General features: G+C 44.3%; 1 protein-coding gene across 6 annotated transcripts in view; it reads right to left on the bottom strand.

The window, feature by feature from the left end:
• Window positions 1–16279, bottom strand: part of LOC105706208 (putative adhesion G protein-coupled receptor E4P) — a 51271-nt gene extending 34992 nt beyond the window's left edge. For 2 of the 6 annotated variants that reach the window (XM_021676808.2, XM_021676813.2), the window contains exons 1-9: window positions 16208–16279; window positions 12562–12637; window positions 11537–11622; window positions 10274–10427; window positions 10113–10163; window positions 6904–7026; window positions 5032–5181; window positions 1256–1335; window positions 326–461 (exon numbers count right to left, since the gene is read on the bottom strand). In XM_021676808.2, the coding sequence (XP_021532483.2) occupies window positions 326–461; window positions 1256–1335; window positions 5032–5181; window positions 6904–7026; window positions 10113–10163; window positions 10274–10337 (604 nt within the window). In that variant the 5' untranslated portion in view covers window positions 10338–10427; window positions 11537–11622; window positions 12562–12637; window positions 16208–16279. Of the gene's footprint in view, window positions 1–325; window positions 462–1255; window positions 1336–5031; window positions 5182–6903; window positions 7027–10112; window positions 10164–10273; window positions 10571–11536; window positions 11623–12561; window positions 12638–16207 lie in introns of those variants that run through there. The other 4 variants (XM_021676812.2, XM_021676809.2, XM_021676811.2 and 1 more) reach the window with 4 other exon arrangements.
• Between the last annotated feature and the right edge of the window lie 7453 nt (window positions 16280–23732).

Below are 23732 nucleotides of genomic sequence, written 5' to 3'. Positions count from 1 at the left end.
ACTCCCAAAGTGCTAGGATTACAGACATAAACCACCACGCCCAGCCAACTGAGAGTTTTCCTATCCTCTAGCTGTGGTGGCAAGGCAAATGCTCTTAAATACTTTTCATCATACCAAGGTAAGTTGAAAAGAAGAGAGCTGGTTTATTCTCTTGTCCCTTGAATTTGCATTTTTGACAAAAGTTCTCATGTGGAATGTTGGCATACAGGGTCTGTGATCCTGGGAGTCCACAGATTTCATCATTCATAAACCGTAACGATGTCAAGACCCAGATCTCTTTATGGTCTCGATGGAGGTCATAAAGACTCTACTCAGCCTCTCTTACCTAGATCAAATTCAGAAATTTGATCCTTCTTTGGAGAAGCAAAAGTCGCATTCCAGATGCTCAGCTCTATGTTCTGAATTAGTTGAGTAGCTTTTCTTGCAAATTCCTTTCTGCTTGCATTTCTTCTCAGATTTTCCTTCAAAAAATTTTTTTAAAAAGCTAGTTAGATTGACTGTCACTGAAATGTCAGAAATCAGGAATATGCACACATGTTGGAGCAGGAAGCCCAGAAGGCAGCAGCCATATTTGTTAAGGTGCCACAAGGTGTGTGTGGCATTGAGGATCTAGGTGCTTGTTGTAGATTTTTGAATGACAGCTGAGGCACTTTCCCCCTACTGCTGTGTTTCTCTAGCTCCTTTTTTTTTTTTTTTTTGACAGAGTCTCGCTCTGTCACCTAGGTTGGAGTGCAGTGGTGTGATCTTGGCTCACTGCAGTCTTCACCTCCCTGGTTCAAGCAATTCCCTACCTCAGCCTCCCAAGTAGCTGGGATTACAGGTGCGCGCCACCATGCCTGGCCAATTTTTTTGTATTTTTCGTAGAGACAGGGTTTCACCATGTTGGTCTGGCTGGTCTCAAACTCTTGACCTTGTGATCCACCCACCTTCGCCTCCCAAAGTGCTGGGATTACAGGCGTGAGCCATCTCCGCACCCAGCCTATATTTCTTTATCTCTATGGACATGTGGCACTGGGGACTTCTTGACTGTGGGAGGCTGCACCAGGCAATGTAGGATGTTGAGCTGTATCCCTGGTCTCTATCAGATGCCAGTCACATGTATCACCCTCAAGGCATGACAATCAAGAGTGTCCCCACACATTGACAGATGACTGTGGGACAGAGGACAGAATTACCCCTGGATAGAACTACCCTACCCTGAAAATCACAGGAAGCCACGTTAATGTATGTAGGAGAATGACATAGTTATACATACCAGCTCTTTCTGAAATTCAGGCTTCTCCCCACTCACCCAAATATCCACATTTGACTGTGTCCCTTGACTATCGTTGTTCTCTGTGAAAGAAAGGTGTCATTGAAAGGAATATGGGAGGAAACACACCTGCTTACATCCCTTCTTCCAGTCACCCTCAAGTTGAGTCTTCCCCTGATACTTCCGTAGCCCATCCTAATTACCCTCTAAGAAGCCTATAAAGTATCACACAGTAGAATTATCAAAGAGAATTGGAATGGGGCTTCCAGTTTAATATGGAGTTGGTGCAAATGTAATGGCGATCTTTGCCATTGAAAGTAATGGCAAAAACCACCATTACGTTTGTACCGACCTGTTACTTTAGTCAACACTATTTATTGAATACCTACTTAAAACCAGGCACAATGCTGAAATATGTGGATATGAGCTAGGAAAAGAAACCAGGCCAGGCGCGGTGGCTCATGCCTGTAATCTTAGCACTTTGGGAGGCCAAGGCGGGTGGACCACCTGAGGTCAGGAGTTTGAGACCAGCCTGGCCAACATGGTGAAACCCCATATGTACTAAAAATACAGAAATTAGCCAGGCATGGTGGTGGGTACCTATAATCCCAGCTACTCAGGAGGCTGAGGCAGGAGAATCACTTGAACCCGGGAGGTGGAGGTTGTGGTGAACTAAGATTGCATCATTGCACTCCAGCCTGGGCAACAAGAGTGAAACTCCATCTCAAAAAAGGAAAGGAAGAGAAAGGAAGGAAAGGGGAGGGGAAAGGAGAGAGGAAGGGGGAAGGGGGGAGAGAGGAGGAGAGAGGGGAGAGGAGGGGAGAGGGAGGGAGGAGCAGAAGGAAGGAGAGGGGAGGGGAGGGGAAGGCAGGGGAAGGGAGGGAAGAGGAGGGAAAGGGAGAGAAAGGAAGTGGAGGGGAGGGGAGGGGAGGGGACCAAGGATGTCCCCTTGTGGAATCTGAAGTCTGGCAGGAAAGTCATGAAACAAGTTACTATGAATAAATAATTAAGTGATTGCAAGGGATGCTCTTAATCAATAGAACATGACACGTGGACAAAAAGATGGGAACTATAGACACTGGGGACCACTAGAGGGAGGGGTGGGAGGCTGATGAGGGTTGAAAATCTTCCCACCAGGTACTATGCTCACTACCTGGGTGACAGGAGCATTCATACACCAAACCCCAGAGACACACAATTTACCCACACAACAAACCTGCACGGGTACCAAGCCCGAACCTAAAATAAAATAAAACCAGACTTCCCAAAATCAATCAATCAATCAGTGATAAATAGGACATGATGGCGTGGGAGTATATAGCAGAGGGTCTCAACACATCAGGGTGACATGGAAGAAATCAGTGTTCATTGAGTTAATAATATAGAATAGGTTGTCTACACATCACAGTATATAAAGTGGCTTCATATATATTGTCTCATTTCAAGAAACACAGAAGTTTGTAAGGTTGTAGAAAAGGCATATACAGCATAATAGCCAGTATTTGCTGACCCTTTCTAGGTGCCTAGGACTGGTAAGTATTTTACTTACATTAATAATGAGTAGAGGCTAGGGGCAGTGGCTCACGCCTGTAATCCTAGCACTTTAGGAGGCCAAGGCAGGTGGATTATTTGAGGTCAGGCGTTCAAGACCAGTGTGGGCAATGTGGTGAAACCCTGTCTCTACCACAAATGCAAAAATTAGCCAGGCATGGTGGTGCGTGCCTGTGGTCCCAGCTACTCAGGAGGCTGAGGTGGGAGGATCACTTGAGCCTGGGAGGCAGAGATTACAGTGAGCCAAGATTGTGCCACTGCACTCCAGCCTGGGTAACAGAGTGAGACCCCATCTCAATAATAATAAAATAATGAATAGGTAATGTATATTAATTTGCAAGGGGTGCCATAATATAGTGACACAAATTGGGTGGCCTATATTGTCTCATAGTGCTGGTGGCCAGAAGTCCCAATCAAGGTGCCAGCAAGACCACGCTCCCTCAGAAGGCTCCAGGGAAACACCTGCCCTGCCTCTTCCAGCTTCTGGCAGTTGCCATCAATCTCTGGCACTCCTTGCCCCTTGGGAGCAAAACTCCAATCCTCACCTCCATCTTCACATGGCCATCTTCCCTCTGTGTGTGTCTCAGTATCCAGATATCCTTCATCTTATAAGGACACCGCCACAGAGGAATCAGGGTCCACTCTGATCTAGTATGACTGCGTCTTGACTTATTACATCTACACATACCCTATTTCCAGATAAGATGACATTCACAGATTCCAGGTGGACATGAATTTGGGGAGAACACTATTCAGCCCAGTAAGCAGGATTCAGAAATGGCTCCAAATAATCCCTCCCTCTTGGCATTCACATCCTTGGGTAATCTTCCCTTGACTGTGGACTGGACCCACTGACTCATTTCTAATGAACAGAATACAGTGATAGGATGTCACTTCTGAGAGTGGAACAAAAGACTGTAACCCCTGTCTTATTCTTGCTCTTTTTCTGGCTATGCTAATGTGTTTTGCTATAACAAAGCAACCTGTAGAGACCCACAGATCTAGGAAATGAAGGCTGCCTCCCACCAACCACCAGAAATGAACTTAGAGTTTCAGTCCAATAGCTCTGAAGGAACTGAATTCTCCCAGAAACCTTGTGAGTAGCTTGGAAGCAGGATCTGCCCCAGTTGAGCCTCCAGATGAAACCACATCCTGGACAAAACCTTAACTGCAACTGTGATAGACCCAGAAGAAAAAGACCCAGCAAAGCCATACTTAGTTCCTTGATCCCAAGAAACTATGGAACAATCCATACGTGCTGTTTTAGGCCACTAAATGTGGGGGTAACTTGTTATGCAGCAACAGTAGTTTTTTTTTTGTTTTTTTTTTTAGACAGAATCTCTCTTGTTGCCAGGCGGGAGTGCAATGGGGTGATCTCAGCTAACTGCAACCTCTGCCTCCTGGGTTCAAGCAATTCTCCTGCCTGAGCCTCCCAAGTAGCTGGGACTACAGATGCATGATACCATGCCTGGCTAATTTTTATGTGTGTGTGTGTATTTTTAGTAGAGACAGGGTTTCACCCTGCTGGCCAGGATGGTCTCAAACTCCTGACCTTGTGATCCACCCACCTCAGCCTCCCAAAGTGCTGGGATTACAGGCATGAGCCACTATGCCTGGCAATAGATACTATTAATATTACTATTCCCATTTAAAGATGAAGTATATAGAAATTACATCATTAACTGAAAGCCAGAGGGTAAGTGGAAGATATAGCACTTAAATCCAATCTCTCTTACTCAAAACATGAAATAATACTGGAATTAAACAAGCAAATTAGCAATAGCGAGAGACAAGTTTCTCACTGTTAGAGAAGGAAGTTACAAATAAGAACAGAAGGAAGGTTCAGACAAGCCTTGGTGTTGAGCTGGAGTGAGAGGTATCAGTGTGAATTCATCGGATTTAGTAGATAGGTAGATATAAAAATTGAATTTAACGTGAGATATGAATACATAGAGAAATTCAGAGGTAATTTAGAGGTGTCCTTTTGGAAGCTCAGAAAAGAGACCTGTATTGGACACATACATTTGGAAGCATCTATATAGAGATGATTATTGCCAAGGCTTGGATGACATCATCTTGGAAAATATCAAGGACAACAAAGGAATGAGGGACGAGGGTTAGGATGGAGCTTTGCTCTCTTACCCTGGCCTGAAATTAGAAAATCTCTCAGAGTCTCCCCCAAGTCCCCATCATTTTTCATGCTGGAAATAGTATTTGGAGGTTCTTACCGTAACAATCTGGATCATCATTAATTAAAACACCAGCCGCCCAGTTGATCAAAATACTTGACCAACAGCTACAGATGTAACTTCCAATTTTATTTTTACAATATGCTCTATACTTGCACTTTGCCAGCCCGGTCTTACATTCATCAATATCTGTGAATCAAGAGAAAGTGTTGCTTTCATTTTCATAGAATTGTACCATTTCTCATACCCATGAAGTCTCTATCACCCAACACTGTTCATCAATGTTCTCCCTAAGTTAATTTATAAGTCCAATGCAATCCCAATTTTAAAAACATCTACAAGTATTTTATGGGGTGAGATAAGTTGCTACTATCATGCAGGTGCAGCCAGAAAAAAAAACTACAAGGTGGGAACCACACATTAAAACAAAAGCAATCCCATTACTGGGTATATGCCCAAAGGAGTATAAAACATTCATTTATAAAGACACAGGCACACATATGTTTATTGTGGCACTGTTCACAATAGCAAAGACTTGGAACCAACCCAAATATCCATCAGTAATAGACTGGATAAAGAAAATGAGGCACAAATACACCATGGAATACCATGTAGCCTTAAAAAAGGATGAGTTCATGTCCTTTGCAAGGACATGGAAGAAGCTGGAAACCGTCATTCTCAGCAAACTGACACAAGAACAGAAAACCAAACACTGTATGTTCTCACTCATAAGTGGGTGTTGAACAATGAGAACACATGGACACAGGGAAGGGGACATCACATAGGGGTTAGGGGAGGGATAGCAGGGGGGTGGGGGATAGGGAAGGGATAGCATTAGGAGAAATACCTAATGTAGATAACGGGGGGATGGATGCAGCAAACCACCATGGCATGTGTATACCTATGTAACAAACCTGCACGTTCTGCACATGTACCCCAGAACTTTAATAAAAAATTTTAATGAAAAAATAAAAATAAAAAAAACAAAAGTATAAAGCTGCAACTAAGCAAAGAGGTACTGATGCATGCATAAATAAAAATAGACCAATGGAATAGACCAGAAGTGCAGACATAGACCCGAAGTGCAGACATAGACCCAAGTACCTATGGAGCTTTATGATTAAAGTGACATGTCAGATCACTAGAATAAGGATGGAATATTGTTGTTTTTAATGATGAGTCACACCATTTGGTAAATCAATTTAACACAACTAGTGCATAGCAGGGGAATATATAACACACTATTAGAAAAGCTTGAGAGGAATGAGGAAGGACCACACTACTAAAATCCTGCCTTGGCTGGGCACGCCTGTAATCCCAGCACTTTGGGAGGCCGAGGTGGGCGGATCACCTGAGGTCAGCAGCTTGAGACCAGCCTGGCCAAAATGGTGAAATCCCACCTTTACTAAAAATGCAAAAATATGCTGGGCATGGTAGTGCACGCCTGTAATCCCAGCTACTTGAGAGGCTGAGACAGGAGAATCACTTGAACCCTGGAGGCAGAAGTTGCAGTGAGCCAAGATCACGCCATTGCACTCCAGCCCGGGTGACAGAGCAAGACTCTGACTCAACAAAAAAAAAAAAAAAAAAGGATGCTGGCTTATGCAATGTTTATGTGTCTTGCCTCTCCCAATGACATCAGCCTTCCCTGCTGATGGACCAGAGCTGAGGATCAACCAAGGGACCCACAGACAGAAGGTGCTCTGGACCAGGGAATTAAACTTGTGCTCTCCATCTGAAGAACTTAGGGACAAGTATCCCTGGCCAATGGCTGTACTTTGTCACATAGTCTGCTGAAGAGATATGAGTTTTCTTTGGGCTATGGGTTTATGTGTTTGGGCCAGAGGACACATGGACCAGAACAGTTATCACTAATAAGAGATTCAATGAAAACCCCATAAATAATTTTACCTTCACATTTCTCATTGTCCTCATGAAAGTACGTCCTGCCAGACCTGGACTGAAAGCCATGTTCACAAGTGCAGTGGGTGCTGTTGTGGCAGTAGGCATGTTCTGGGCATGAAGGACAGGGAGCTGCAGAGAAACAGAATCCATTCATTCATCTAAGAAATATTCATCATGCATCTACCATGTACTGATGCTGTGGTTAGAACGTCCTCTTGGGAAGAGCTCTGTTGGCATCCCTCTGGCACCCAGCCCACTGCTGAACACAGTGGCACACAGCACCTAACAGGTTCCACTTCTGCCACCAACACCACCTTTGCCAGATAGGTGAACCTCCAAATGCCAGCACCTGTGTTTCTTTCCTTGATGGCTCACTCTGGCTACCAGAATTCTCTCTTTTTTTTTTTTTTTTTCGAGACGGAGTTTCGCTCTTGTTACCCAGGCTGGAGTGCAATGGCGCGATCTTGGCTCACCGCAACCTCCGCCTCCTGGGTTCAGGCAATTCTCCTGCCTCAGCCTCCTAAGTAGCTGGGATTACAGGCATGTGCCACCATGCCCAGCTAATTTTTTGTATTTTTAGTAGAGACGGGGTTTCACCGTGTTGACCAGGATGGTCTCGATCTCTTGACCTCGTGATCCACCCGCCTCGGCCTCCCAAAGTGCTGGGATTACAGGCGTGAGCCACCGCGCCCGGCTCTTTTTTTTTTTCGAGACAGAGTCTTGCTCTGTCACCAGGCTGGAGTGCAGTGGTGCGATCTTGGCTCGCTGCAACCTCCGCCTCCCCGGTTCAAGCAATTCTCCTGCCTCAGCCTCCCAAGTAGCTGGGACTACGGGCGCACACGAGCACGCCCAGCTAACTTTTGTATTTTTAGTAGAGACGGGGTTTCACCGTGTTGGCCAGGATGGTCTCGATCTCTTGACCTCGTGATCCACCCACCTCGGCCTCCCAAAGTGCTGGGATTACAGGCGTGAGCCACTGTGCCCAGCCTTTGTTTTTTTTTTTTTTTTTTTCCGAGATGGAGTCTCTGTCACCCAGGCTGGAGTGCAGTGGCACAATCTCAACTCACTGCAGTTGATAAAAGAAGCTACTTATGAGAGGAGAGGCATTGCTAACCGGCCATGTGGTGAACTAAGAGAATTCTGGGAGGCCAGGCACGGTGGCTCACGCCTGTAATCCCAGCACCTGGGTTCGAGCCACCAGGATTCAAGCAATTCTCCTGCCTCAGCCTCCTGAGTAGCTGGGATTAAGGCACTTGCCACTGCACCTGGCTAATTTTTGTAGTTTTAGTAGAGTCGGGCTTTCACCATCTTGGCCAGGCTGGTCTTGAACTCCTGACCTCGTGATCCACCCACCTCAGCCTCCTCAAGTGCTGGGATTACAGGCGTGAGCCATGGCGCCCAGCCTCCCAGAATTCTCTTGTTCACCACATGGCAGTTTAGCAATACCTCTTCTCATAAGTACCTCCTTTTATCTGTGATTGACAGAAGATAGTGCATATTTTTAAAACCCCAATTTCATTATTTAAAAAAAAAACAACAAAATAAGCAAGTGTTGGTGAGAATGTAGAGAAAATGGAACCCTTGTGCACTGCTGGTAGAAATGCAAAATGATGCAGTCTCTATGGGGGACAGTATGGCAATTCCTCAAAATATTAAAGGTTGGAATTATCATATGATCTTACCATATGATCCAGCAAGCACACTTCTGGGTAAATACTCAAAGGAACCAAAAGCAGGGCATAGAAGAGATACTTGCCCACTCTTGTTCATGTCAGCATTATTCATCATAGCCAAATGTATGTAACCCAGGTGCCTACGAATGAATAGATGAATGAATGAACAAAATGTGGTCTATCCACACAATAGTAGATTACTCGATCTTTAGAAAGAAGGAAATTTTGGCCAGGCACAGTGGCTCATGCCTGTAATCCCAGCACTTTGGGAGGCCGAGGTGGGCGGATCACCTGAGGTCAGGAGTTCGAGGCTAGCCTGGCCAACATCGTGAAACCCCATCTCTACTTAATGCCAAAAAAAAAAAAAAAAAAACAATTAGCCAGCATGGTGGTGCATGCCCGTAATCCCAGTTACTTGGGAGGCTGAGGCAGGAGAATCACTTGAACTCGGGAGGCGAAGGTTGCAGTGAGCAAGATTTCACAATTGCACTCCAGCCCAGGCAACAAGAGTGAAACTCAGTTTCAAACAAAAAAAAAAAGGGAAGGAAATTCTGACACATGCTACCCCATAAATGAACCTTGAGGACATCATGCCCAGTGAAATAAGTCAGGACACAACTGCAAATCATGTATGACTCCACTCCTATGAGATGCCCAGTGTCGTTAGATTTATAGAGACAGAAGGTAGAATGATGGGTGCCAGGGACTTGCGGAGGAGGCATGGCGGTTAGTGTGTAATAGAGACAGTTTCAGTTCTGCACCTAGAAGGATCTCTATGGATGGATGGATGGTGGTGATGGTTCCACACCAGTGTGAATGTTTAGTGGCGTTGACCTGCACCCTTGCCAGTGGTTAAGAAGCTAAATTTTATATTGTATAACTTTCACCATAATTTAGAACATAATCATAATCAGTAGCTTCCTTACCCATTGAGGGGTTTAACTCTGAGGTGCCTGCTCCATGCCATGTCCAACAGCTCCCCCCAGGGATTAAACGCCAGCTACCCACCTATAACTTGCTTGATAAAGACCCTGTATGAGCTCCTCCACTTCCTATGCCACAGCCCACTCCCAGCCGGTGCCTCCCAGGATTACCTCCCAGACCAACGAGTTGCTCTCAGTGTCTGCTTCTGGGGGAACCCAGCCAATGACTTGTGGTGACAGCAAAGTATTTCCTGGAATGACTCAAGAAGACACAGGTTTTGGGAAAGAAAGGGGAGAGTCTGGTATCCACTAGCCATGTGACCTTGAGCCAGCCACTTCTCTAGAGGACCCTTGATCAAGAGGGGATAATGGCCATGCTGTCTTTGTAGGAGGGTCATGGGGATTAACTGAGATGCCTGTGTGATGTGCTTAACTATGTAAATACAGGTGATGGTGAGGATGGAGATGGGAAAACAGCTCTTGGGAGCTCCAAGGAGCCAGAAGAAGGTGCCAGAGACTCTGTGCTCTTGTCTCTTGAAAAGGGCTGCTTCCCTTCCCTGAAGGAAGCTTCCAGATCCCAATTTTCTTTCCCCTGGTCTTTGGCTATGAGTAGACTCACCTCTATAACTCTTGGCTTCTGATCTTGGCAGAGCCAGCAAGACAATGAGACCTGGAAAAGAGACAGGAGGGGATCATTCAGATGGGAGTCCCATGGACTCTGTTTGGCTGAAGGCTAGGTGAGTTTGGGGTGACCAACCCTAACTCTTTGCCCAGTCTTACGTGCAAGCTTCATAGAATCTTCCAGGCAGGCTATAAATACAAGAGTCACAGGATTGGATGGCATATCCTTATGAAGTATGAGAAGTGCATCTGATTGCAGCTGTGTTTCCCAATTTCAAAAAACCCAGCAGTGAATTCAGCTTTTTCCCATGTCCTAGCACCAAAAGACCAAGTTTGCAATCTCCTTTCTATATTCAACAGTTTATTTTAATATCAGTCCAGACCTCAAACCACACACGGTCCAAGAATCTCGCACTGTCACCCAGGGTTGCAGTGGCATGAACTCGGCTCACTGCAAGCTCTGCCTTCCAGGTACAAGCAGTTCTGCCTCAGCCTCCCGAGTAGATGGGATTACAGGCGCCTGCCACCATCTCTGGCTAATTTTTTTTTGTAGTTTTAATAGAGATGGGGTTTTACCATGTTGGCTGGTTTTGAACTCCTGACCTTAAGTGATCCACCGCCTCGGTCTCCTAAAGTGCTAGGATTACAGGTGTGACCTACCACGCCTGGTCGCAGATGACTTTCTGTCTCTCTCTGCAAGAGCGCATTTTTTTGCACCCAGTTGGGAAGTAGGCCAGAAATGTGTGGGAATTACGCTGTCTCTCGCAGGTCCCTAGCAGGACTGTGCTCAGGCTAACTGCAGTGGTAATGCCCTCACCAACATGCCCTTCAGCATCTCCTCACCCTTCCTTGTGTGACCTCCCCATGCCCTTCTTTCCTGGGATCCCCTCCCAAATAAACTACTTACACACGTCAGTCTTTGTTTTAGTTCTGCTTTGGGGCAGCCCAGTCTAACTGACTTAAAATGCGTTTCTTTTATTTTTTTAATTGTACTTTAGGTTCTGGGGTACATGTGCAGATCAGGCAGGATTGTTGCATAGGTACATACATGGCAATGTGGTTTGTTGCCTCCATCCCCTATCACCTTTATCTGGCATTTCTCCCCATTTTATCCCTCCCCAACCTCCCCACCCCCTGCTGTCCCTCCCTTAGCCTCCCCCAACAGACCCCAGTGTGTGATGCCCTCCTCCCTGTGTCCATGTGTTCTCATTATTCAACACCTGCCTATGAGCAAGGACATGCGGTATTTGGTTTTCTGTTCCTGTGTCAGTTTGCTGAGAATGATGGTCCCTACAAAGAACATGAGCTCATCCTTTTTTATGACTGCCTAATAGGACAGAAAATGCCAAATTGGAGGGAACAAACCAAGCTAGGACACCAGGGGCATGAGGAGAAGGGAGGGGAGTTCTCTGTTCCACTTACCTGAGAGCAGGAGCACAAGGAAGCTGCTCCTCATGGCACTGAGATGCTGGGAACAATCTGTCTCAAGCAGGATTCGGTCAGAGTGCCTGGAATGAATAAGCTCCATGAAATCCAATTCCTGATGGTCACAAGTTCAGAAGCCACGTGGCCAATGCTTATCAAAATGGGAGACTGAGGCAGGAGAATTGCTTGAAACCAGGAGGCAGAGGTAGCAGTGAGCCGAGATCATGCCACTGCACTCCAGCCTGGACGACAGAGCAAGACTCCATTTCAAAACAAACAAAAGAAAACCCTACCATCTCTGCCTCTCACTTGACCCAATAATTCTGCTTCTAGGTAACTCTCTTAAGGAAAAGACCCCGCAAGGATGATTCGTAGCATATTTGGTTATAATGAACAGGTTTACCACCCAACAGATGCTAAAAAAAATGGATGCATCTGATGAAATGTCCTGCTGGAATTTAAAATCCTGATCTATTGCAATCAGCAAGATCAAGAGCCATCTCGGCTCACCACAACCTCTGCCTCCCAGGTTCAAGCGATTCTCCTACCTCAGTCTGCTGAGTAGCTGGGATTATAGGCATCCACCACCACACCCAACTAATTTTTGTATTTTTAGTAGAGATGGGGTTTCACCATATTGGCAAGGCTGGTCTTGAACTCCTGACCTCAAGTGATCTGCCAGCCTCATTCGCCCACAGTGCTGGGATTACAGGCATGAGCCACCATGCGGAGCCACAAAATTACTTTGAAAATTGTTCTTGGGAGGTCTATACTCCTGCTTTGATGTATTCATGCTGCTTTGATCTCTGAGTTTGGAATCTGTTGAGGCAGTTCTCTCAATGCTTCATGCACAGTTACGTTCTGGCCATACACAGTTAGACGGCTTTAGAATTTGGTGCACAGGCAAACCTGGGTTTGAATCCCAAATCTACAACTACTAGTTAAGTGGCCCTGAGGCTGTGACTCTACCTCCAAGCCTCAGTGTTCTCATCTGCAAAATGTAGCTAGGAAAGAGCACATACTTTACAGTTTCATGCTGATTCAGTGGGATGACCCTTCATCCTTGCCCAGTACATGGTAAGTAACGAATAAAGCTACCTGTGAAGAGAAAAAGGAACGATGATGATGATGATAGTGGTGATCATAGTGGATGTGATAGCAATGGTCATGATGGTAACGGTGGGAATGGTAGTGGATGTCGTAATGATGGTGGAGGTAGTGATGAAGGTAGCAGTGGTGCTGATGGTACTGACAGCGGTTATGATGGTGGACATGATAGTAATGGTGATAGTGATGGTAAAAGTGGTGGTGATGGTGGTGATGGTGATGGTGGTAATAGTGATGGTGGTGATCATGTTGGTGGTAATAATGGTGATGTAGTGATGGGGTTGGTGGCAATGGTGATGGTAGTGGTGACAATAATGGTGATGGTGGTGATAGGGATGGTGGTGGTGGTAATAATGGTGGTGGTGGTGGTAATAATGGTGATGGTGGTGATGGGGGTGATGGTGATGGTGATAGGGATGGTGGTGGTAGTAATAATGGTGATGGTGGTGGTAATAATGGTGATGGTGGTGATGGGGGTGGTGGTAATGGTGGTGTAATAATGATGATGGTGGTGATGGTAGAGATGATGATGATAGTGATGGTGACAATGGTGATGGTGCTGATAGTGATGGTGATGGCAGTGACGGTAATAGTGAAGTGGGACAGAATGGTTGTGGTGATGGTGGCAAGGATGGTGGAAATGACAGTAATGTGATGGTGATGATGGTGATGACAGAGGTCATGGAGATCTCTCAGGTCCCTTCCCTGACCCTAATTGTAATCACAACTTTGCATGCTAAGGACTGACCTTTTACCCAGTGGTAATGAGAATTCCTAAGGGTCCTGTGAAGTCCCCACAGGAACATAGTAGTAAGCTAAGAAGACCCATCCCTTATTCCTAAGCAGGCTAGCTGCACATTATGCATTGGAATCCTGCTTGCAAATTAAATTTCGCTGCAGTGCTTCTCTCATCCCTTAAATTACTGTTTTTTTCTTTTCTTTTCTTTTCTTTTTGAGTCCAAGTCTCGCCCTGTCACCTAGGCTGGCGTGCAATGGCGCAATCTTGGCTCACTGCAACCTCCACCTCCCAGGTTCAAGCGATTCTCCTACCTCAGCCTCCGCAGTAGCTGGGATTATAGGTGCCTGCCACCACGCCTGGCTAACTTTTGTATTTTTAGTAGAAACGGAGTTTCACCATGTTGGCCAGGAGTTGGTCTCGAACTCCTGACCTTGTGATCTATCTGCCTCGTCCTTCCAAAGTGCTGGGATTATAGGCGTGAGCCACCACGCCCGGCCCATTACTGCTTTCCAAAATCAATTCTGTAACTTCCACTATGGGCCAAGTGCCTTAAGAACTTTGTGGCTATTATCTTTTTTTTTTTTTTTTTTTTGCAATGTTTAGAACATTTTATTAAAGTACAAAATTGTTGGAATTTAGCTAATGGAAAAACATAGTAAATATTTACAAAAACGTTGATAACATCACTCAAGTCACACACATGTAATAATGTAGTCAGGTCTTTAACAGGTTTACAAATTGAAATCTAATAGCTCATTGCTGAGCATGGTTATCAATATAACATTTAAGATCTTGGAGCAAATGTTGTCCCCCAGTGCAATCCAGTGCCCTTTAGAAATTGGTTCTCTTTGGGAGATTCAGACTCAGAGGCAGAACTTTGTCGCTATTATCTTATTGAAAGCTACAACCATCTTATGATGTAGGTCTTTTTTTTTTTTTTTTTTTTTTTGAGACAGAGTCCCACTTTGTCACCCAAGCTGGAGTTCAGTGGTGTGATCTCAGCTCACTGCAACCTCTACCTCCCAGTTCAAGCAATTCTTCTGCCTCAACTTCCTGAGTAGCTGAGACTACAGGCATCTGCCACCACACCCAGCTAACTTTTGCATTTTTAGTAGAGACAGGGTTTTGCCATGTTGGCCAGGCTGGTCTCGAACTCCTGACCTCAGGTGATCCACCCTCCTTAGCCACCCAAAGTGCTGGGATTACAGGCGTGAGCCACCATGCCCGGCAATGACGTAGGTCTTATAATCGTCTCCTCAGTCTTCAGATGAGGAAATTGAGGTTCAAAACAATGATATCATTTGCTCAAGATCATGCTGCTATGGAAATACAAAGCTAAGACTTGGACAACGTCAGCTTGAGTCCAACGCCCGTGTACGACCACCTCACCAAGGTCACAAACTCCAATGTCTCCTAGGATCTAGACATGCAACATCAATACGTAAGGCCACTGGTGGGAAGTAATAAAGACTGTGGGTAACTGGAGACCAAAGACTATCTAGAGACATCCACACTCACGTCTTCCTTCAGCACAGAACCAGGAGACCACACACTTGCAATCCCTGCAGTAGACAATATTACTTCACTGAAATCAAATTCTGTAGTGGGAATCTTGTGTCCCATTGGTGGAGTTATATGTGATTACTTTCTGGATACTGCTCCTCTTTCAACATTTGTCTTCTTTTTAGGTTCATGTTGCTCTACCCTTCAACAAGTCTGCTCTAAAATATAACTGGAACATTCTCAATGAAAAGAACCCCTGTCCAGATAAGGACACTTCTTTGCTGAGACCTCATTTGAAACAAGTTTAACTAAAGCAAGTATTTTGAAATGAAAAGGGTGGTAAGATTTTTCACAACAGCCAAGGCTTCAAGGGATGCTGATTTGGAGGGGATTTTTGGCCATAACCAACAGTAAGAAAAGAAGTTGACATCAGAGAGAAAGAGGGACAGACAGAGAGAATTGAACCAAGGATCACACACAAAGAAACTCACTATAGGCAGCAACTGATGTTTTATAATTATAGCTGTTTTCATTTCTATGTGTTGCCTGGGTGGTTGTTACCCACTAAGGAGGACCAGCTGCCTCCAGTGGGTCGTAACCAGCTGGTTGAAAAAGTTGACCTGTATATCTCTTTGCTTTGGTCATGAATAAAGCACGAAACCCTTCCACCATGATGGTGGTGATGACTGTGAGCCTGGCATTTAAACCCATGTGCTGATATGTCTAGTATGGGTGTGAGATGTATGAATAGTTGTTAATTCCTTGCCAAATTAGGGCATATTTGCCATATTCATGCTGGATCTTACCAAGATTCTTCTAATACAAATGAGACAAAAATTTCAGAATACCACACTAACGAAACCAGTTGAAAATCTTATCAGCCAAGTCTATCAGTGTGATTCTGTTAAAAGAAATTTTTACCTCACCCTACAACCTTAGGAAACTCATTCATCTTTTTAGATCTTGTTTTCCATAACACGTTGGTTATAAGCTATGTTCATCTTAGGCTCTTCTTGAATCTTGATCATTTTAGTTCACCTTAAGCCCCTTTACACACCATCCTCGCCCCCTTTTTGGTGTGTGATAAGGCATCCCAGCAGGTTTCACACCATCACATAACAACACACACACTCCTTGCCCAAGCAGAAGTGGAAAAATGAAAGTGAGATAGAAGCCCACATAGCAGCTTTCAAGAAATAACGTAAGAGGACATGTAATGAGGTCTCCTCGAAAATGTTTCCAGAACTAGAATGTTTTTCTTAGACTCATGATCACAAGTAAAAAATATTTCCTACTTTCTATAGGAAGATATTACTTACCCTAAAGATGTAAAGTCCTTGCCTCTCACTGAGTCCGGTAGCTTCTCAGAGCTGACAGAAGAGGAAGTACGTCGCTCCTTATCTTAAACTCCAGTTTCTCAAGGAGTCTTGTGAGTGGACAAGGAGGCTGCATTGTTGTTTGTGAAGTTTGCATAATGCAGAGTCCATTAGTTCTCTTTTCAATGGCATAATTTAAGTGGTGCATTATCATGGTGGACCATATCGAAGTGCCTCAGAAAATGAACTGGGAAATGGTGATGGTGTTCAGTGGGAAGCCCAGATAATGGAGAGTGAAGCTAATCCCAAGGATATGGGTTCAGCATCAAAGAGGTCCTTTTAATTTAATTTTTGCTACCAGAGTTGAAGGCAAGAGTGTGGAGTCAGCATATCTTTGTATTGCTGAGTTTCCTATTCCAGTTGACGAATTTAGGGAAATGACTCATCCATACTCTCGGTCTTTGGGATGGTACCATTTAACAGAATTACACTGATAGACTTGGCTAGTAAGATTTTCAACTGGTTTCATTAGTGTGGCATTCTGAAATGTTTGTCTCATTTGTATTAGAAGAATCTTGGTAAGACCCAGCATGAATATGGCAAAGATGCCATAATTTGGCAAGTCCAAATACATGTCTAGCAATTTTCTCCTAGTCTTGATTTTATTACATGTATGAAACATGGTCTTACTATCCCTAATGTTAACCACCTTCATTTTTCAGTTTCCTATTTATTTATTATTGTACTTTAGATTGTGGGGTACATGTGCAGATCATGCAAGATTGTTGCATAGGTACATTCATGGCAAGGTTGGTTTGCTGCCTCCTGACACTTATACCTGACATTTCTCCCAAGGTTATTCCTCCCCACCCTCCCCCACTAACCACCCCCAACAGACCCCAGTGTGTGATGCTTCCCTCTCTGTGTCCACGTGTTCTCAATTTTCAACACCCACCTATGAATGAGAACATGTGGTGTTTGCTTTTCTATTCTTGTGTCAGTTTGCTGAGAATGATGGTTTCCAGGTTCATCCATGTCCCTACAAAGGACATGAACTCATCGTTTTTTATGGCTGCATAGTATTCCATGGGGGTATATGTGCCACATTTTCTTTGTCCAGTCTATCATTGATGGACATTTGAGTTTGTTCCAGGTCTTTGCTAGTAAATGCAATAAATTATTCAAATAACCACATAGATAATGACTGTATAACTGAGCTGGTAATCAGCTCCTCCATGTACTCAAAGTGTTTGTTGCATCATCTTTTAAACGACAACTGAAAGAGGGGTTAGGCTTGCCATTGTCAGCTGCACTGAAATAAAAATTGTCTGACTGTGAAACTGAAATGCCTAAACCGAAAGGAAGTCTCTGAAATTCTGTGCGCTCATAGTCCAATTCTGTGTGCGATAGATGGCACCATGGGGTGTAAGAATTCCCCATCTTTATGGGTAGTCTCTCCCATGCTGGCTCTAATCTTGGCCATGTGACCGGCTTTGGCCAATGAAACAACAGCTAACAGGATGCAAAAAAAAAAACTAGCCTGCTGGAGTATAAGAGGCCGTGTGGAAGAAACCAAGGCTTGATAGCCAATCATTCATCACTTTGGTTGTCAATCTGCCAGTCATCACGTGTGTGAGTAAGGCATGTCAGATCATCCATTCAACCAGCATACCCACCACAACACACAAATGAAACCAGCCCGGATCTGAAGAAATGTCCACAGAATCATGAACTAAATGAAATACTTTTTATTTTAAGCAAAAAAAAAAAAAAAAATTTCACTGGATAGGGGATGGTTTGTTATACACCCAAGGCCAACTGATAAGCTTCCCGAGGTGTGCTGGAAGGAATTATTTGCAATCATGTTGTCAGACATCATGGTTTTTTTTTTTTTTTTAGAGCCCAGGCTGGAGTGCAGTGCCATGATCCTGGCTCACTGCAACCTCCGCCTCCCAGGTTCAAGCAATTCTCCTCCCTCAGCCTCCCGAGTAGCTGGGACTACAGGCGCACGCCGCCACGCCCAGCTAATTTTTATATTATTAGTAGAGACAGTTTCACCGTATTGGCCAGGCTGGTCTCGAACTCCTGACCTCATGATCTGCCCCCGTCAGCCTTCCAAAGTGCTGGGATTACAGATGTGAGCCACCATGCACAGCTGGGTTCATCTTTAAAGAGCAAGAACACCACACCCGACCAGGCATGGTATAATTTAAGTTTACCTCCCAACCACAGCGAATTGGAACATGGATTGGTCCACGTGGCAAACAACAACTTATGAGATGGCCAAGAAGATAAGTCAACCTTAGAACAGTTCTGTATATTGAACATTGACTGACGAATCTATTCAGTCTGAGTCTCTTTTGGTGAATCTGAATAAGTCCCAGACAGGGACACAGACAGCAGCATGACTCATGAGCCAATGAATAAATTAAGAAGCAACAAAAGCAGAAGCCATCGGATAGGAGACTCCATTGACGACCTTCCTCTCCAGTCTCTACATTGGATGTCTCACCTTGCCTTGGTAAAGCAGTGCGCTACACCATCACCATTATCTCTCGCCATCACAGAAACCAGCCTATTTCAAAAACCAATGGAGTAAACGTTCAGCCTAGGAACAGGTTGATACGGCGTAGTCACTTCTCAAACTTCAACAAGCATTTGACAGAGCACTTTGGGCAATTGTGCAAAACACCTGCTCTCCATCCTTCTGCAACTGGCTCTGTGCATTGAGAGGTTTCCCTGTATGTTCTGCATCACGAGGCACTTGTGTGCTCTGCTGTGAAGCTGGATTTGACCAGTGTTAGCCCTGGAAGAAGAAAAGAGAGCTGGAGCAGCAAGAGATGACAGTGTTTATTTCTCCAACTTCCTCTTCCATGCAGGCATTGCACCCGTGGGCAGTGGTTGGGTTTTTCTGCTGAATTCTAAAGCTTTTTCCGCTGAATTCTAAAGCTTTTTCCAGTTCTTATAAATGCTCCCTCCCTTCATGCCTTCAAGCCAGTGAGTGGTAAGAAGTCACCCACATGGCAAATCCTAGGTGCCCCACCATCCTCTGTTGATTTCCCTTAGTCCTTCCCCCACCTAAATAAATAGTCCTTTCATTGAATTCTGATTTAACTCATCTCAGTGGGTAGCTGCTTCTTCCTACGTCACCAATGAATACACACTTTGGTCCTGATTCTGCTTATTCTAACTTTCTTATCAACTGTCATAGAAGAGAAAACTCTTATTTCAAGAAAAGAAGAAAATATCATTCTTTGACCAACATGTGGAACTGCAGCACAAAACACAAATATCAGTTCCTCCTTTGCCAGTCATTTAAAAGGAATTGTTTCTCAACAAACTTCCCATGCCTTGAAATAGTGGTACTCAGTATGTGAATTGACTGGAAACATGACACAGGTGGTCCACCTGGAAAGAACGGGATATAGGAATCAGTTAGAGCTTAGAGCCTGTGCTCTGTCAGAATGGCAGCCCACCACCACATCTGGCTAATTTTTGTATTTTTAGTAGAGATGGGGTTTCACCATGTTGGCCAGGCTGGTCTCGAACTCCTGACCTCAGGTGATCCTCCTGCCTCAGCCTCCAAAAGTGCTGGGATTACAGGCATGAGCCACCGTGCCCAGCCAGTATATCCATTTTTGCTCTCCAAAGATATTGGCATTATAGGCAGATAACTGGCTAGGCTTGGAGGAGTCAATGGGAGACATCTACCCTACTTAGGTATTCATGATTGTTTATTCGGTCTCCCCACCCCACCCATTAGAATCTAAGTCTTTTGAAAAGAATGGCAATGTATGTCTTCTTTAGTATCATAGCCAAAGGTTATAGAGAGTAGAGGCTTGTGAAATATACATGGGATGAATGAATGATTGTGTGCAAAAACCTCTCTAAGCCTCTTTGGTTTGCTCACCTATGTCTCACGGTAACTGGGCTGGGCCAGAGGTAGTACTTAGGCACTTTTGTTAATCAATTGGGATACACCCTTACAACACATATGAAACACCTACCTGCATACGTGGTTGATATACTTGGAGGTTTTGAGACATTTTCACTGCAAGGAAGAGAGAAGACAGAATAGTGGAAAGGATTTGTGTCTTCAGCTGACTTAAGTTACAGGGCACTCTTAAAAGAAGGTTGGTCCCAGCTCTTTGGGAGACTGATGCAGGTGGATCATGAGGTCAGGAGTTTGAGACTAGCCTGACCAATGTGGGGAAACCCCATCTCTACTAAAAATACAAAAATTAGCTGGGTGTGGTGGTGCATGCCTGTAATCCCAGCTACTCAAGAGGCTGAGGCAGGAAAATCGCTTGAACCTGGGAGGCAGAGGTTGCAGTGAGCCAAGATCATGCCACTGCACACAGCCTGGGCCACAGAGTAAGACTCCATCTCAAAATAAATAAATAAAGAAAAAACAGAAGGGATGGGAGGAAAGGTGTTGCAGCTGTGCCCCAGCTCTGCGGCCTTGGGCCCCAGGAGACAATGGCAGCATTCTTGGGACTTCACCTGGCCATGGATGAGGAATCATCTGCCCTATGATTTTTAATGGGGCAGATAACTGAGGAAGGCATTTGGGGGACTTTGATGAGGACGTCAAAGTAAAGAAAGATGGAAGATGCGCATCCTGAGCAGGTACCAGACACTACTTCAGCAACACCCACACATGCTTACGGAGGAATGTTTCTGAAAGATGGGGAAGAAGAAGAATGATAACCTGAGATCTTATGGTCAAAAAGCAAAATACGTGAGTTCAGACAATTGTCTTGGGAGGCCTGATTCTGTAGTGTAGGCAGGTGAAGCTTGAAGGTTCCATATTATATATAAAATGGGTAATATTATCAAAGCTGGGAATTATTAATGAAATAATGCAACAAAAACGATGATACAACAACAATTGAATATTGATTATAAAGAGATCTAATTTTGGGGGGTAGATATGGTAAGCACTATGATAGAATTTCAAAACAGAAGACATGCCCTTTCCCAAGATAAGCATTAAAGATGTCACCTTTTGACACTTTTCATGTTAAATTTTGTTAGAGACAGAATGCTTGTTCCCAGGTGCCACAAGGAAAAATTAGCATTCAGACAAAAAGTTTTCTCAGCAAGGCAATTTTACTTTCTGCAGAAAGGGTGCTCCCATTAGCCATCTTGCCACAAGAGTACAAGAATAAAGGAAAGGCAGGCATATTTATTCCTTATGCATTGGGTCCTTACCTGCTGTGTCTGAGCTCCATTGGTTGGAGACAGACCTCACACTCTAAACCAAACCCGATTGGCTAACAACCTAAAACTTTTCTAAATAGGTAAAGACAATGGAGAACATAGGAAAAGTGGAAATTCAAATAAGGAAGGGGCATAGGCTGCAAGCTGGGACATGCCTGTGAGCACGTCCAGCACAGATATCTTGGTTAAAGTACAAGGACATAGAATGCACTTATACCCTTATATCTAACAGCTATGTAGGATAGGGCTTAACAAAGAGTTACTAGCAAAAAGCAAGAAGGCTTTGAAGAAAGTTAGTCTTTAAATGAAACTATTATTTCTAACATTTATTATTATTATTCTTTAACAAGAAGGGAAACTTTGAAGAGGAACTTTTTACTTTCTACAAATTTAAAAATGCTTTATTGAAGTTACATTTGGAAGTATAAAAACTATTGCATTCCAGGCTCAAAAAGTAGAGTGCTCATGGAAAACTATCTTAACTCTTTTAGGAAGAGGAAGGTTTACTGGATTGTCTACGAAGCTTGAAGCATCATTTGAAACAAGAATCTTTAATGCAGTTCAAAATCTCCTTATAATGAGCCTCAATCAGGTATCTACATGATTCATACAACTTTCTTTTCTGTATTTAATGGTCATGGACAGAGGAGTCCACTCTGTGGTGGCCTGCACTCCAACCCCCTATTAGTCCCCATTTTCCTCTCCAGAAGCTGGTGACACACCACCCCTCCATTGTGGGGGCAACACATAGGCAATTATTGCCTGATGCAGACATGAGAAAGGCTGGGTCCCTTAAAGTGGGACCAACCCTGAGGTGGGACCACACTTCAGCTCTTCCCTGGGATCTGGCTGCTGTTGCTTCCAACTGAGACCACAGCCTTGCTCTCCAACTTCCCAACCTCTGTTTCCCTCAATACATCATGGGTACCACAATCCCCATCTCAGGCTCTGCTTTTAGGGCACCTGACTTACATCACCTATTGCTATTTTAGAAACAGTAACATTAGTAATAGAATCAGCATGGTTATTGTTACTAGAAACTTAAATGACAGGGTTTGATTTGGGTGATTCTGCAAAAACATGATGTTATTTGTAAAACCAAGAGTGGTCACTTCAGGAGACAGAATGTTGGAATAATGTTCTGTTGCTGTGCAGTAAATTGTCACACTCTTTTCCAGATGTATTCGTTCAACAAACATCATCAACCTAATCAGTGACCCCAATCTCCTGCTGGGTAATACACTTACCGAGATAAATCAGACAAGGAACTCATCTGATTATGACCCAACGTGCTGAGTATTATAAATAAAAGATCAGTAATAACTTTGGCACAACAAAACAGAAATGTTAAGTCAGGAGGTAACTGGATGACTTAAAACTGATGATGGAAAGCTTTGCTGTGAGCCAAAATTAAATAAACTTCAAATTAGCTGGGCACAGTGGCTCACACCTGTAATCCCAACACTCTGGGAGGCTGAGGCGGGTGTATCACTTGAGGTCAGGGGTTTGAGACCAGCCTGCCCAACATGGCGAAACCCCATCTCTACTCGTAATACAAAAAACAGCCGGGCGTGGTGGCAGGCACTTGTAATCCCAGCAACTTGGGAGACTGAGGCACGAGAATTGCTTGAACCTGGGAGGTGATGGTTGCTGTGAGCTGAGATTGCACCATTGCACTCCAGCCTGGAGACAGAATGAAACTGTGTCTCAACAGACAAACAAACAAATAAATAAATAAATAAACAAACTTCAAATTACTAATTACTATGTTTTCTCTTAGAGATAGAGACAGGGTCTTGCTCTGTCGCCCAGGCTAGAATGAAATGGCATGATCATGGCTCACTGCAGCCTTGACATCCTGGGCTCAAGCAATCCTCCCACCTCAGCCTCCCAAGTAGCTGGGATCACAGGTGTCCACCACCATACCTGGCTACTTTTTTTTTTTTTTTTTTTGGTAGAGACAGAGCTTTGCTATGTTCCCTGGGCCGGTTGTGAACTCCTGGGCTCAAACAATCCTCCCTCCCAATCGTTCATCACTTTGGTTGCCAGTCACCACATGTGTGAGTAAGCCATTCAACCAGCACACTTGGACTCCCAAAGTGCTGGAATTATAGGTGTGAGCCACTGTGCCTGGCCAAAGTGCTATATTTCTAATGATGTGTTTTTTACAGTTTGGGAATGTTTGGGCAGCTTCTGTATAGTCATAAATGTTTTTCTTCAATCAGACAATAAGAGAGACATATAAGCTTCCTTCCAGTGATAACTCACTACTGATTTTAAAAGCACTCCAATAGTAGAGTGTTTA

Source organism: Aotus nancymaae, unplaced genomic scaffold, assembly GCF_030222135.1.
Source record: "Aotus nancymaae isolate 86718 unplaced genomic scaffold, 86718_ANA_hifiasm-v0.15.2.pri h1tg000028l, whole genome shotgun sequence".
Classification (NCBI taxonomy): Eukaryota; Metazoa; Chordata; class Mammalia; order Primates; family Aotidae; genus Aotus; species Aotus nancymaae.
The sequence above is the reverse complement of the archived record's forward strand: the minus strand, read 5'-3'. Positions and strand labels throughout refer to the sequence as shown.